This window comes from Pleurodeles waltl, chromosome 6, assembly GCF_031143425.1.
Source record: "Pleurodeles waltl isolate 20211129_DDA chromosome 6, aPleWal1.hap1.20221129, whole genome shotgun sequence".
Taxonomy (NCBI): Eukaryota; Metazoa; Chordata; class Amphibia; order Caudata; family Salamandridae; genus Pleurodeles; species Pleurodeles waltl.
The window spans coordinates 1,430,013,011-1,430,028,987 of NC_090445.1; the positions used below are offsets into that span (position 1 = coordinate 1,430,013,011).

At 46.7% G+C, this 15,977-nt stretch overlaps 1 protein-coding gene across 4 annotated transcripts in view; it reads right to left on the bottom strand.

Moving 5' to 3' along the window:
- The window catches only part of DLG5 (discs large MAGUK scaffold protein 5), a 1,179,851-nt gene that overhangs the window by 1,087,085 nt on the left and 76,789 nt on the right, over nucleotides 1-15,977 (bottom strand). For all 4 annotated transcript variants that reach the window (XM_069240807.1, XM_069240806.1, XM_069240808.1 and 1 more), the window contains exons 4-5: nucleotides 15,570-15,713; nucleotides 14,603-14,786 (exon numbers count right to left, since the gene is read on the bottom strand). In XM_069240807.1, coding sequence (XP_069096908.1) covers nucleotides 14,603-14,786; nucleotides 15,570-15,713 — 328 coding nt within the window. The remainder of the gene's footprint in view (nucleotides 1-14,602; nucleotides 14,787-15,569; nucleotides 15,714-15,977) is intronic.

Here is a 15,977-nt window from a genome sequence, read left to right on the forward strand (position 1 = left end):
CCGCTGCAGCCACGTACACCCCCAGATTCTTGCCCAACGCCCAGCTGATGGCAAGATTACTAATGGACTTGTTTGAATTGTTAAGTTTAGTTAACACGATATGGGCAATTATTAGATGATAGATCCCCAGGTAATATTATTATATTATCAAAGCGTGCAAACAAGATCAAATATCAATGTTTTGACAAGAACCGATATGTGCAGGAGATGGGTGGGGTGGACAGTAGGGTGCGTCCACAATGGGGGACATACATTTCACATTGAACATAATCTACTACCATGGCGTATTACAAGCTAGTAACATGGAAAATATGTGTTATGGGGACCATCACAAGACGCCACAAGATCCTGGCATACCTGAAAAGAAAAGGGGTCCACATAGCATTACTCCAAGAAACACATCACCGCACAGGAGGTTGATAAGCTGCGACGTAGATGGAGGGAGCAGATATACGCAACCACGTACTCTGCTTTCACATGGGGCACACTGATATGGGTGAGGGCCGGAGTTCCTTTCAAGGTCACAGCCACTGACAGACCATGATGGCTGTTAGGTCCTGGTGGAGGGCAGATTCCACAGGGGAGAGGTCACCCTGGGATGCATTTATGCTCCCAACCAGGAACAGTTTCTACGCACCCCATCAGGTCGATTAACTAGGCTCTCGGGGGAACAAATAATGGTGGGAGGAGACTAACTGCACCCTTGATATAGAACTCTACTGCTCTCACCCCACATTATCCGGGGCTGTAGCACACAAGATGGCGAAAGGACTGAATGACTGAGAAACCCATTGGGGCGTAGAGGATATCTTGCGGACCCAGCACCCACCAAAGATAGGGACTACTCACATTACTCGGGCCTAAACCATCTACATACCAGAATAGACCGGGTGGTATGCAATGAGACTCTCAGACCGGAAGTCGTACATACCGAACATCTAGGGCAAACTATCTGACCACAGCCCCTTATTGCTCACATGGCGCTGCGCAAGCGACAAACCCCCAGTCCCTATGTGGAGACTCCAGCCGCAGGAAGACACTGCCTATAGAGACTCCCTCAGGAAACACTTAATCAAACACATTAAAACCAATAAGGGATCCACCATGGCCCGAAGTACAGAATGGGAGACCGTAAAGGTAGTGACATAAGGACATTGTATGGGCCAGTCAGTAGGGATCCGGCGAACCCTAGAGTGAGACCTAAACCGACTAGAGAGAGAGATACGCAGGAGAGATAATGACCAAAGCGCAAGCCAGGAGGCACGGCAGCGACTACTCCAAGCACGTGAGGCATGTAACGAGACATTGGAAAAGCTGCGCTGCCATAGCTACCAGAGTTATCTGGCTTCAGTCCATGAGGAGTAGGAGGGTAAATCCGGTAGAAAGCAAGCCTGGTTTGTGCACCCTTAGAATGAGTTTACACCCCCTACAAGCCTCTGCATGACGGATGGGACAGATGCATATTTCCCAGAGGGTACAAACTCACTTCATAGGCAGCCCGAAGATGGAATGCCACCAACGTTGGAACTCCCTGAGATGGGATTATTTGCAGGCAGCGATGATCAGAATGGGACTGGGTCAACGATGGGTACCGTGGGTGGAGCTATTATATAGTTTCCCAGTGGCAAGAGTGAAGACCGGCAGGAACGTATCAGGAGCCTACAGAATATTTTGAGGAACCAGACAAGGTTGTCCTCTCTCCCACCTACTGTTCGCTACAGCTATCGAACCCCTTTCAGCTCAATTCTGCATGCAGTGATAGAACGAAGGAGTGCTGTGGGGTACCATTAACCACATTATCTCATTGTATGCAGACAACCTCTTAGTTTATGTAGGAGATGGCATAACCGGGATCCCTTGGGACTTAAACATACTTGAGGAATTTGCGGGCCCTTCAGACCTTAAAGTGAACCAAAAAAAAAGCTTGTGCTTCCGCTGATTATGGACATAGTATGCCCCATCACCAGTCTACCTGACACTTCTTGGTCTACCCGCACGTTCAAATACTTAGGGATACAAATATTCCACGACCCCCAGGACCGTAGAGATGGAAACTTAGCTAAAATGCTTAGATCCCTGTGTTATTGTGTAACGTTCTGGCGCTCCCTTATACTTTTCATGATGGAACGAGTGTCTTTATCTAAAATGATTATATTACCCCCCCTATTATACTTCTTTATTAATCTTCCATTGAACATGCCAACCCACTGGTTCAAAAACATGGACGTCCTCTTTAGGGAACTCCTCTGGGACGATGGCAGACAGCGGACTGCCCTCTCCACACTCCGCCGACCCCCCGATGGAGGTGGCTTCGGGGTGCCAGACCTTGAGTTATATTACCTGGCTAGTCAATTACAGTGGATAGCGAAATGGCTTGCAGGTGGGAACTCCCTAGATCTAGACACCACCCAGGGGAGGGTCAGCAATGACCTGCTGTTAGCCAAGATGCTAGACCCCCAGGGTTCCCCTTCTGGCCCATAATACAGTCTTAACAACAGCCCTGACCTGTCAGAGACTGAGGCACACTGGCATGAAGGTACCATACGCCCCTGAGTTCCCCTTGATGGACATACCTCATGGGACCCCAGCCCAGTCCTTCACGACACAACAAATGTGGCCTTCAACGGAGGCAGAGGTGATGACACCGGGGCACTGCTTCCAGACTGGCGTTTTAATTCCATTTGAAGATCTTGCCGCGGAGACGGAATAACCCTAGGGCAGTTTCTTACCCACATAGGGCTGAGAAGTGGTTTAAGGGGATTTATGGGGTATTGTGAACGCAGAACCGGACGTGCATTAACTAATCCAGCTCTTACTGACAATGGAAGAGTGTACTTACTTAGTCACTTTGAAGTCACTGCAGTAGTTAAGAACCATATGGGAGGTGACACTGGGAAGGGAGATAACAGACACGGAATGGCAGAGAGCGCTCTACTCCCTCCCCCCACGCCCCACAGGGTGTCCCAGAATTCTGGATTCAAATACACACAGTGTAACTATGTCCATAGAACACATCTAACCCCACACAGACCTAGGGCAATCTATGGCAGACAGCACAGGGGATTCCCCAGATGCAATGCTGAGGACCCAGGCTTTGATGTGGGAATGCCCCTGAGTGCAGCTGTTCTGAAGTCAGGCCTTGAGAACCATGGGGAAGGTCTTGAACCAGCCCCAGAAGCAGAGCCCCGCTCTAGGCCTGTCAGTCCTATTCCCTAGACCCAACACTAGGAAAGTTGGCACCAAATTTTTGGATTTAGCCTTGGTCCTGGCTAGACGTAGAATAGCTATAGCTTGGAAATCTACCATAGGCCTGACCGACTGGAAGCAAGACGTAAAGAGGTGGTCACGGGCTGAGTTGAATGCGTTGAACTGGGAGGAGGCACCTCATCGCCCTCCTGTGGTCAGAGGTGCTGGAGATGTGGGAGTCGCACGTGGACGATTGGGAAACAGGAGACAGGGCACAGATCGCTTGATTAAGACCCACATTAACCCCCGAGGGCAGGGGACACAGAGAAATGGTTACAACCATCAAGCACTCTGCAGAAACAATCTGCGTGAGCACCAGCAGAGGTGGACGGGTGGGAAAGATTGGTGGTACATCACCGCAAAGTGTGTCAACAAACAGCGCAGGTGCTGGATCTACCCTCAACCTAAAAATAGTCAGATCTTCCTCCTGCATGGCCTGGAGTCAGAGTTCCTACCAACTGGAGGCACCCATCTCACTAGAAACACCATTGCACACCTTAACATGGAAAGGTTTCTCAGGTGCTATGTTTTTTTGTTGTTCAGATTTTTATTCATAGTTTTGATTAGTAACAGCAAGACAATGCGACATAATAAATATTGGATATGACATCCCTATAATAATTATCCAAGGGTTAATGCACGTTAAATGTCTAAACTGGACTCACTGTATGAAAATGCTATGGGCACGGACAGCTGTAATATTTGACAGAAGACAATAATGCTACTGGAATTTGTAAACTAGCCTACTACTATGCTATACCTATAATACTGATTAAGAGATGTAATGCTGCTTTATTTATTTTTTCAAAACCAGTAAAGTTTAAAAAAGAAAGTCAGATAGGCTTATCATTGAGAGAGGGCTGTATGTCTCCAGAGAATCCTGAAGAGCATTCAAGTATGGCTGAGAAGCACCACACTAGTGCCAACCAACACCTCCCAGAAAAATCAGTGGTATCAAGAATGCACAAATCATATTTAGCTGAATCTTGACCATCCTGAATGGTTTGAGCCAGTGACATCCTACAGTCTTCAGAAACCGCACACAACATATCGGTGGCAATGCCCCGGAGGGAGTGCCTATATCTGCCCAAAAAACTAACTGTATGGAGGGACTGCCAGCAGATCGAATTCATAAGGTGAGGAATCCACAGGTAGTTGTATCCATTAGAAGAACAAGTTACTTACCTTCGATAACACTTTTTCTGGTGGATACACTAACTACCTGTGGATTCCTCACCTTATGAATTCGATCCTTGCGCCAGCATCCGACGAAAAGTCTTCTTCCTAGCTGTCTACGTCGACGAGGACGTCTTAATGGCACAGCTCCACGTGACTCCGTCTGACGTCAACGTGCCAATAAGAGGTCCTCGTCGGCGTACTGACGTCAGTTTCACCTCATCTTTTTTCGTGCTCTTAAAGAAAACAGGAGTAATGAGGGGTGGGGGGGCTAGGTGGGTGAATCATCCCAATCCCACCCATCATTATTTCTGGCTAGTAGTAAGCTTTGATAAATATCCAAGCGGAAAAGACAATGTAGCCTTAGAGGGCACATTTGATCTAGAAGAATAGTACTACAGAAGTTACTTACATTTGTTAATGCCTTTTCTGGTCCGGACTATCTACCCCAGATTCCTTTCCTTAGAATTATCCCCAAGAGTCAGACTGGATCCAGAAGTATTTATGAGGACCATCCCTGTGCACTGGTAAGTGGCGTTTGTTCGGCTCCACGTGGCATAGTCAGCGACATGCGCAGTGCCTATGTAGGCTCCACCCCAGTGAGCTGATGTTTCCTTTCATGACTTTTCACACCAAGAGCGCAGAGCCACATGGAACACTGACCACTGGTCTGGAAAACTAGGGTCCAGAAAGGGTTGAAAACCTTGTTGTCCCAAGTAGTCTGTTTACAGAGGGAGTAGATGGGTGGTCGGTAAGGAATATGCAGCTAGATATTATCTCTACCAGAGAAGGCATTACCAAAGGTAAGGAGCTTGTTAATTTCCAGCCACAGATTCCTTACCTTAAAATAGACTTAAAGCAATACCTCCCCAGAGGTGGGTCTGCAAAACAACTTCACACTAAAAAGTCCTGCAATGCATGGCAAAATGCCCATCCCTATGGACCTGAATGTTCAGGCAGTAGTGTTTGGTAACTGTGTGCAGAGACTCCCAGGCTGATGCCTGGCAGAGGTACAGGACCTGAACTCCACGTGCTAATGCAGTAGTTGCAACCTTGGCTCTGGTGGAATGAGTATGTAAGAACCCTCAGGTTGCTCTAGGTCAGTGCGTAGCAGATGTTATTGGAGTGCATGATCCAGTGGGAGATGGTCTGCTTCTGCAGGCCTTTCCCTTTTTCCCTCCTAGAATATCCCCATGAAGACTTGGGCGTTCACCCAGAACTCTTGAGCAGAACAACAGTGTTATTTTGGGGTCCCGACGGTAAGGTCGCTCCTCTTCCTTGGAGGGATGTGGCAGAGCATAAAAAGTAGGAAGGGTGATTAACTAGCCTACAAGAATGGGTGGCCGAAAGGAAGTTCTAGTGCAAAGAACCAGCTTGTCTGGGTAGATGTTCATTACGGAGGCTTGGACGACAAAGCCTGAAGCCCACTGATCCTCCAGGCAGATGGTAAGACCACCAGGAAGCTAAGGAGCTTGAAGGACAATTGTGCAGTTGCTCAATGGGAGGGCAATCAGAAATGTAAATGCAAGATTGAGGTACCACTGAGGCATGATAAATGGTGAAGGTGGACACACGTAGCAAATCTTTCAAAAAACTACTCACAACGAGGGATTTGAAGAAGGATGGTGGATCTGGCAACCGCAGAAATGCGGATATCGCAGGAAGATAGCCCTTTTGGGTTCCCAGAGCAGAGCCCTGCAGGGCAAGAGAAAAGATAAAGAGAAAAACCTGAGAGAGGTGACCAGAAAGAAGGTCAACCTGCTCTCTGCACACCATGCCACAAACTTGCTTTAAGGGCAGGAGTATACAGTTTTGGTGGAGGGACACCTAGCAGCCAAGATCACATTGCAGACTTCTGGCAGAACGTTGAAAGCTGTCACCTGCTGCTGCTCAATATCCATGCACGAAGGCAGAGATTCGAGAGGTTCGGGTAAAGAACTCTCTCCTTCCTCTGTGACAGAAGATCCTCCTAAAAGGGCAGCCTGATCGAAGGACCAATGGTTATGCACTAAATCTTGGGATACCAAACTTTGAGACCAGTCCAGAGCTAAAGGATGACATGAGCACAGTGGTTCACGATCTTCTTGAGTACTCTTGGCAGGTGTGGTGTGGGCGGAAATGCATACAAGAGGCCTGAGCTTGACTTGAGGTGAAAAGTGCCTCCAAGAGAGAGATGCCTTGGAAGCCACAGTGCACAGAACTATTAGCATTGTGTGTTCTCGGCAGCGGCAACCAAGGTTCTCCCCACTGGTGAAAGAGACCTTGCACAAGGTCTGGACGGAGACATAATTTGTAATCCACTAGGCATCTTCGGCTGAGTTCGTCTGCCCTGGCATTCAGACAGCCCACCAGGTGTTGAATGAACCACTATGGATATGCCCCGATGTTCCAGCCATGTCCAGAGATACAGGGCCTCGTGAAAAAGGGTCCATTACCCCACCCCGCCCTGTGTTACAATACCATATGGCAGTGGTATTGTCCGTAAACACTAGCACCAGCCTTAACTTGATGGAGGGTAGAAAGGCTTTCAATGCCAGCTGGAAGACTCAGAGCTCCAGTAGGCTGATGTGGAGGCCGGATTCCGCTGGAGAGCGGAGCCCTTTAATCTCCACCTCTCAGATCTGATTGGGGAAATGGCTGCTGACCAAATTGCGGTTAACTGCCACTGCTGGTCATTTGCAGATCCCTCCGAGATCTGCTCTGTGTCAGAGAGACTACCCTGATGCTGTACCCACTGGAACTTCAGGTCCCACTTCAGAATCTGCGTATGCCAGTGGGCATGTCACAAGCAGGATGCGCGAGGCCATGAGGACCAGCAGCCTCTGAGTCAGTCTCACCAAAATCTAGAATAGAGGCTGAGACATCGGTATCATAGCCTGAATGTCCTGGGCTCACAGCTCAGAAGGATTGGCCCGAAATGGCACCATGTCCGGAACGGCTCCAATGAAAGGGAGCATCCGAGAGTGAGTCCGGTGTGACTTCAGCACATTAATAGCAAACCTCAGATTGCAGGAGGTCCGCCGCAGTCTGGAGGTAGGTGACGATGGCCTGAGGCAAGCCTGCCTTCAACACCCTGTCATCAAGACAGCGCAAGACTGGCACCCCTGATCTCCGCAGATGAGCTGTAACCACCATCATCACCGTGGTGAACACCCGAGGGGCATTGGTAAGGCCTAAATGGAGCACAGCAAACTTAAAGTGTTTGTGGCCGAACCACGGGTAATGCCTGTGGGAAGGCAAAAAGGGAGTGTGGAGGTATGCGTCCTTCAAGTGGACAGCTACCATCCAGTCTTCTGGGTTCAGGGCAGACAGGACCTGATTGAGCGTGAGCATTTTGAACTTCTCCTTCTTGAGGAAGAAACTAAGAGGGAGCAGGTCTAGAATAAGAACCCTTTTTTGGCACCAGAAAGTAGGGGGAATAGTAACCATGAACTACTTCTGGCATCGGCACCCTCTCTCTGGCTCACTTGGCCAAGAAAGCCATCACTTTCTGTCCTGGTCCTCCATCAGCCTGTCGCAAGTGGGCAGCATTCTTGGAGGTAGTCATGAAGGGGAGGAAGTAGTTCCCTCAGACAATCTGAAGAACCCATTGGTCTGATGTTATAAATCTCTGAGGCAGGTGATGGCGTATCCTGCCTTCCACTGGGTGCCCATGATGGTAAGAGGGAAACCAAAGTTTTTGAGGCTGTGTGTAGGGGGGTGGGGGTGGGGGTTGGGGGGGGAATCTGGGGGAGAGTAGTGGTGCACTGGCCCTGGTGTCTGTGGATACAGTGTCCCTGGCCACACAGGGACTGGGAAGCTTGCACATGTGGTGGCTGGGTGATAAAGGTGTGGCTGGAAGACCCTTCCGTGGTCATGAAAGGAGCTAAAGGTGGACTGGGGTTGGCAAGGGCCATGGAAAGGCCCAAGGACCTGGCTGTAGATCTGCTGTCCTTGAACAGCTCCAGCACTGAGTCCGCCTTGCCTCTGAAGAGACGGAGCCACCAAAGGGCCTATCCATAACCAAGGCTTGGACATCCCCTGAAAAGCCAGTTCTCATCCAGGCATGGCACCGTAAGGCCATCGTTGGCGAAACCTCTCTGCCCAGCGAATCTGTCATGTCCAGTTCACATCTGATCATGAACTTAGCTCCATCTCTCCTGTCAGCAACAGCTTGGGAAAGTATGGCCAGAGTCATCTCCGGAACAAAGGGCAGCACCTGAGCAACTGAATCCCATAGAGCAGTGGTTCCCCAACCAGCAGTCCGGGGACCCCTGGGAGAACGTGAAGCCTCCTCATGGGGTCCGTGACTGCTTAGAAAATTAACTAATATTAACAGATGAATAAAGGGTATATAAATAACATGGTTAAATGGACAGCTGGAAATGCTAACGTGTACTGTAAATGTCAAGGAATTTGAATTTGCAGGCCAAAAATTACATTAGTATCCTCAGATTGATTTGCAGAGCAGGTGCATCAAACAGAATATAGTATGGACGATGTGTGGTTTCAATTGAATTTCGAAAAGGTCTAACCTTCCTATTATAATTATTTTGTTTTAATTATTTTATTTGTTTGCAAATCAAATTAAATGTTTTATAATTTGGCTCATTTGTGTATGTGTTAATGGAATGCTTGTTTCTGTATTTTTTGCGTACTGGTTTGCGCTTCACATCACCGACAATAGGAAGGTCTGAGTCCCCAGCTTCCAGTAGTGACTGTGTGGGAGGGTCCTCGGATTCCAATAATGATTCAGCGTTGGTCCCAGGGTTCCAGCTATGATAAACAGGGTGCCCACGGAACTCCAAAGGGTTGGGAACCACTGCTTTAGAGCACGTGAGTAAAGACCCAAAAGGCAAGCGGTGTTCACAGACTGCACTGCCAGGCTAGTCGAAGAAAACAATTTATTGCTCAAGTGTTCAGACTCTTGGATTCCGTATCCAGTGGGGCAGTAGCTTATGCGCCAGGATTTACACAGGACGTCGAGGCTTCGATGGCCAAGCCAAGCTCTCCGCTGTAGAGTTTTGCATGAGGAACTGGGGTTGGGGGGGAGCGGGGTCTCTTGGGGCAGGCTCGGCAGGGGCCAATAGTCCTATTCACAGTAGCCACTGTGCTGGGCTTTGACCAAATCCCAAGCAGGCCATCTGTAAGTGCTTCATTAAAAAGGAAAAGTGATTTGGAGGGAGTCGCTCCTGGTTGAAGCACCTCTGTCAAGCAGTTGGTCTTGACTGCGACCAAGGGAAACTGAAGGCCCAGGATGTTAGCAGCCCTCCTCACCATCATAATAAATGATGCTCCCTCCTCCGTGGCCACTGTTGGGGGAGAAAGCATGCCAGCATCCGGAGAGGTGTCCAGTCCGCTGGCCTCCGCCACGTCCTCACACCAGTCTACATTAGCACATAGGAGCAGGTACTCTTCAAAGCCCAGCGATCCCTTTCAATCCTCCCCAAGTCCTAGCCCATAACAACAGGGCTCAGGGTCTGGCCTGGAAGGTGTGGCTGGAGTTGGGGTTGGATGATGCCCTTCCGGCTCAGTGTCGGAGATGAGAATTGGGATGGCTCTCGCTGGGAGCATAGCATCGGGACCGGCACCAGAAAAGGTTGAGGTCATATGACCGACGCTGATCTGGCATCATCTGTTGATCCAATTAACTCAACTGGTACCAGGGGAGAGACCAACAGGCAGGGAACCAATAAGGGCCCCTTCCAAACCTGCGAGAACCGAAAGCATGGTTTGACACCTGTAGTTTTAGTTCTGTCGTTTCCACAGTGGCATGAAACCAGCGCAGAGCTATTAGGCACCACCTATCGGCACACAGGAGCAATGCAAAAAAGTTTTCAGATTCAGCCTGGCACCTTTGGAATAATTCATAGGTGGGGACTCTGCAGTTAAAAGTATCCATTAAAACAAACCCTTCTGATTTTTCTGAAATACAAGTGGTGAGAGGGTTAATATAAATGTTTTTGTTATAAATCCTGACTATCAACAGAATCTTCATGTATTAGTGTGGAGACATCACCCACTGATAATGTGTTAGGTGTCCAGGATCTGTTTACTCCAAAGAAGCAGCTGATAAAGTTCAGCCTTCAGATACAGTATTTCAAGGCAGATACTTTTTCGGTGTCTAAGGTTTTTCAGGTCTGAACCTCCTTGTGCTTCGTAGTAGGCGTTCAGATATCCTCTGATGGCTGGAAGTGAGATTTTGAGCGAGTCTGCTCGTTCTCGGTTGCCTGGGATATATTTTAAAAGCACCCTTCTTTTAAGAGTACTGTTTTTTAACCTGAAGTACGAGTATCAGTACCTCAGCGGTTTTGTATAAACCTCAAAGATTTTGTAAGACGTAATTATCTGGTATTTGTGGATCCTTCTCCGTGTTAACTTTCATTGAAGGACTAAATGGTACCTTGTCGCCATGAATATCCTCTTTAGTCTCTAAAAAAACATTGCCTGGGTGTTTTCATTCCAGGACTGCGTAATAATCCCACCTACAATCACAACTGTTAGGAACAGTCCTTATAGAATCGAAATGCAGACACGCCAAACAGCTTCCTCCATAGTGATCCTAAGGAAGGCAATGAAAACACACCTGATGCAGGCAGTAGTTCATTTTTCACCATCAAGTGTTTCTTCATAGACAAACAGAAAAAAAAGTATGCAGGATTCTATTGTCACCGATTGAGATCAATTTCATGTCTGATGTGCACTGGAGGTCATCATTGTTCAGTGCCATTTGTTTATTGTATCAGTGCAAAAAAACATTTGTTTCTGGTCGCATGTAGTTTTTGAAGATGGAGCACACACTTTTAGCTACACATTTAGCTCCACACACCGGATGCCAGAAAAGATAATCTAAGTAGGAGTCTGTGTGATGATACATCGCACAATTTGGAATACGGGTAACAAATTAAATAACTTTTAGTATTATGAAACCGGCACTAGGTGGCACGATAGTGCACAGTATCTGTTTCACAACTGTAAACATGCCATTAAAATCTGACTGGACTCTGCTTGCCTTCCCAACTGTCACCTCCACGTCTGTGTGAGGCTCTTGGGCAGAGAAAGCATCACAAAGATGGGCCTACATTAGCAGGTAGGGCACACTGCTCACAGGATGTGAAGGGGCTGCCCAGGGTTTAAAAAGTTCAGAGTCACTGAAGCAAATTGATAATCTGTCTCCCAATCCATGCCCCTGGAGATGAAACTGGCATGACCTCTCAGTGCAACAGGCCAGTAGCCCCAGGACCAAACCGTCACCGCTGCAGCACACAGCAGGAGCTACATTTGATTTGGTGGTGCAATTAAAAGCACAGTAAACCATAAGATTTGGACCCAGGAGTGCTTTCCCAATTTTTCGCTGAACTGCAGCTTGTGGCTGGAGACAGGCAGGTAGGTAGGTACTTCTACCTTCTCCAGGTTATTCAAACCTACTAAATATGGGCAGTGAGGATGACCTTGACATGAGTGAAGGGGTTTTCTGGGGGCATGCCTAAACCTCAATAGAAGAATGGGAGTTCAGTGTTGCACCTGGATGCAATGTCACTGCACCTGCTTTCCAGATTACCCCACTCCCCCCACCATGATGCAATATATGCATTGCTGAGTGCTCAGTGCACTTCTATTCTCCATGCATGCCGGCTGCTTCCACAGGTATCTAGTACCAGTGGGGAACAGTGTGCAAGTGTGCTTGGAAGGCAGTTCCCATTACCTGACACACTGCTATGGTGGTCAGCAGCTGCAAACGACCAATGACAACATTCAAGTCTCAAAGTTAGCACATTGTGACATACAATTCAAGCTGAAGGACAGAGTACAGAGGTGAAAAACACCATACAAAACTGTGCAAAAAGATGAAGGGTATCAGTGCCATGTTGTAAATTAGGAATGCAGTGACCTTGTGAAAGGTAGGTGCTGATCTACACCATTTAGCAGAAAACAACAAAACTGAAGAATGCTGGGCGTGCCCATTCATAAAACCACAATACTTTGGTTACTTATTGCCCGTTACGTCCACTAGCACATGGGGCAGCAATGAAGGACCTCCACTTCTGTCTTGGGCAAGTTTCTGTACGGTGCCCCAGCTGTAGCTAAGGCCTTCATATCTGGTTCCACAGTTTGCCTCTAGATGTTCTTTACCTGCCTCTCTTTCATTTGTCTTCTGGGGTCCAGTGGAGAGCTGTGATGCAGTATCATTATCTTTTGATTGTGTTTCCTATCCAATGCCATCTTTTTCTCATAATGATGACGCCAATGCTTTCTTGCTTGCATCTTCCTGGTTGGAGATGGTGAGCAGACAGAAAATGCACAAGATTCTTCTCAGGTTATTGGTGTAGAAGGCTGACAGTTTGGTGAAATCGTTTTTGTCACCCCCAGCAATCTGCTCAATACAGGAGTGTGGCCAGGACGCAGCTCTGGTAAAAGCTCAGCTTGGTCTAGTGCTGTACTGAGATGACTTCCACACCACTCAGATTAACTCATACTAAGTCTGTACTCATATTTACCTATACTGATCCACCACTAATTCCTCTTGGGTTCCAGAGTAGCGTGCTACTTGCCGAAAAGTGCTTCAACGCCTCGTCAGGGGTAGTACGCGCTATATAAATACAATTACATTGTTCAGCATCCTGAAGGCAATCCTGGCCTTGATCACTGTTCTTGATATCAATGCTTCTCCCTTCCTCCCCCAAACATTCTTTGCAGTACAGCTTAGGTAGGTGAACTTTTCAGTCATGTCTTGGTCCTCTCAAACCGCCTGGAATGGGTGAAGGGTTTGGAATGTTGAGCGGCAGGACTATGGATTTCTTTTTGTTGCTCTTCAGACTCACCTGCTATGAATAGATATTGAGGCAAGGCGACTTTTCCTGCATATGCTGGTGTGTAGGAGAGAACAAGTCTACGTCATCCGCACTGTTAAAGTCCTCCAGTGTAGAGAATAATATCCATCTGATGCCTCTGGTTTAGGGTTCAGTTGTGTGTTGCATCACCCAGTTGATGACTAGGTTGAAAAACAACGCAGAAATCATGCATCCCACACAGGTCTTGACTTCAAAGCTAACCTCACTATCTCCATCTCACAACTAAAATTAGCATAGAAGCACTTGATGACTAGAACTACCTTCTGCGATATGCCATAGGCTCTCATACTCCAAAGTCTGTCACTGTGGATTGTGTCAAATCATTCTCAGAATCACTGAAGTTGATGTATAGTCTCTGCACTGTGATGTTGACTAGAGTAAGCAGCTGATCAACACACCTTTGGCCTTGCAGAACCCAGCATGTTCTTTACTAAACTGCTCGTCCAGGGCAACAGAAATGCTCTGTATAATGATCTACAGCAGGTGTTCCCTCAGGATTGACAGAAGGATGGTTCCCCGCCAGTTGTTATAGTTTATTAATGCTCCCTTTTTGAGAATCTTCACCATGGTGTCTTGGTTCCAGTCATCTGATACTTTATTTCCCTTCCATATCTACTTAAACAGTGGCTGGAGGATCTTGGCTGATGTTTTAGGGCGTGCACTGGACATTACTGCATTCAGGTTGTCTTGGCCAGGAGCTTTTCTGTTCTTGAGTGATCACAAGGCAGTGACAATTTCTTCTTTCTGTGGTGGGGTGGTGTTCACATCCATGCTGGTCTTTGCTTCCTGCCTGTCTGCTTTGCTAGTTAGTAATGGTCTATAAAGACTTTTTTGAAGTGTGTGAACCAGTGTGCTTCCTTCTCTTTCGCTGTTGTGAGTTGTATGCCTTGTTTGATCGTGATAGAGGTATTGTATGTTGCATGAGATTTACCACTGACAACCTCTGTGATCTTGAAGACCCTCCCCGCTCTCCTCAATCGGCTGCCTACTCTTATTGGCTGGAAAGGTTACCCACATACACCTACTTGAATGCGCTTGTCATTCTTTTGACTGCTCTGCTTGCTTCAGGAATAAAACTCTATATTTATAACTACAGAAACAGTTTATTTTCCTCCAACAATGTGAAACGGTGAGTACCCACAAGGTTGTAAAATCAACATGTACATTGTTGCGCAAAAGCAGAAACTTAGAAATGACATCCAGTCTGTTAAATTGCAAAAAATAAGCAAAAAAGCTGCAATAAGTGCAGTAAAAGTTTGCAATTTACCAGACTAGGTACTCTAACCAATCCCATCATTTGCCAAACTTCAATCACCGCGGCAGCAAAGTAAAGAAATAAATTTAAAAACCTGCTGCTGCTGGTTGCGAAGATCAGTTATTTCTTTTTGACTTTCTGCATGTAGCCTCTTCAGTTCTTCACTGGACTGTTGGAGATGGTTGTGTTCACGAAGCAATTGTACATTTTTCATTTTTAGAGAGTCTGTGTCCTCTTTCAGTTGAGAATGGTCACTCAGTAGTCGACTGTGCAATGTGCTAGAAGGAATCAAAATAGACAGGACTTGCTTTAGACAAATGAATCATCATTTGGATTCAACCCCTACTGCACAAATACCTCCTATGTATTTCTCATGTCTGGTGCTTCTACATGACTGGACCACTATTTATATGTAAGCCATTCCTTAGAACAGGCATTAATGTCAAACTAAAGTCTATTCTGAAAAAAAGCATATCCTTTTATATCACCCTTTGGGCATTGAGGGTGTGAGGAAGCTTCTGCACTGAGGCAATAATAAGTATGCTAATGCCTGGCAACGTTTCAGGTTTCCACTTTACATCTTTTACAGATGGATGATTACTCATAGGGGAACCTGTGGCTACTTTTCGTCTGTTAGATAAATTAGCCTTCCATAGAACGGTCCTTGTAGTTCTATGTTCTATTAGGCAATACAGGACACTGACCATCTTGTATGGAACTACTTTTAAGATAGCTTGCCAGTACAAATGGGTCCATAGTATAGGTAGAGTAGTAGCAATGTCAATATTTCTTGCTAAATCTCAACACCTGTTAACATTTGTGATCCAGCAGGCTCTCAGAAGGAAGAGAATGTTCCTGGAAGTTTAGTGGTCTCTATAGGTGGGAATATCCTAGCTCAGTGAACCAATGAAACAGTAAATGCTATGACACAGAAATTTTACATGTGAATTAACCATGGTTGGGGAGTTCCTGAATGTCCTTACTTGCTACCAAAGTCTCTTCAGCTCTATGTATAAAAGTATTAACATACTTTCTATGTGAGATACCTTTTTACCACTTACTGATAAAAATCTGCCTCCTTAGCAACCTCTTCACATCTTTTCAGTGTCTTGGTGTGCTGGTTCTGCAGAGATTGTAGGTCAGACATGGCCTTTGTACACTGTACTTTCAACCGTTCATAGTCGGGGCTGGGTTTTAATATAGGCCTTTTATAAACAGAAAAACAATGTCTTTATGAGTTGTTCAAACAAAATATCAGATAATTCACACAAGAACTAATACATTTCGGCCAACAAACAAACCGTATTAGCTCTCTGTAGAATCATTAGCAGATAAATATGCTTTATTTTAACTAAGTGAAAACTGTTGATGGAATCAACTGGTTGAATGGCTTATTGTACTAAACAGCTTCAAGTGCCTTTTAAAACGAAATATGGACTGAAGTAACAGGTGGAGACAGTTCAAAGAAG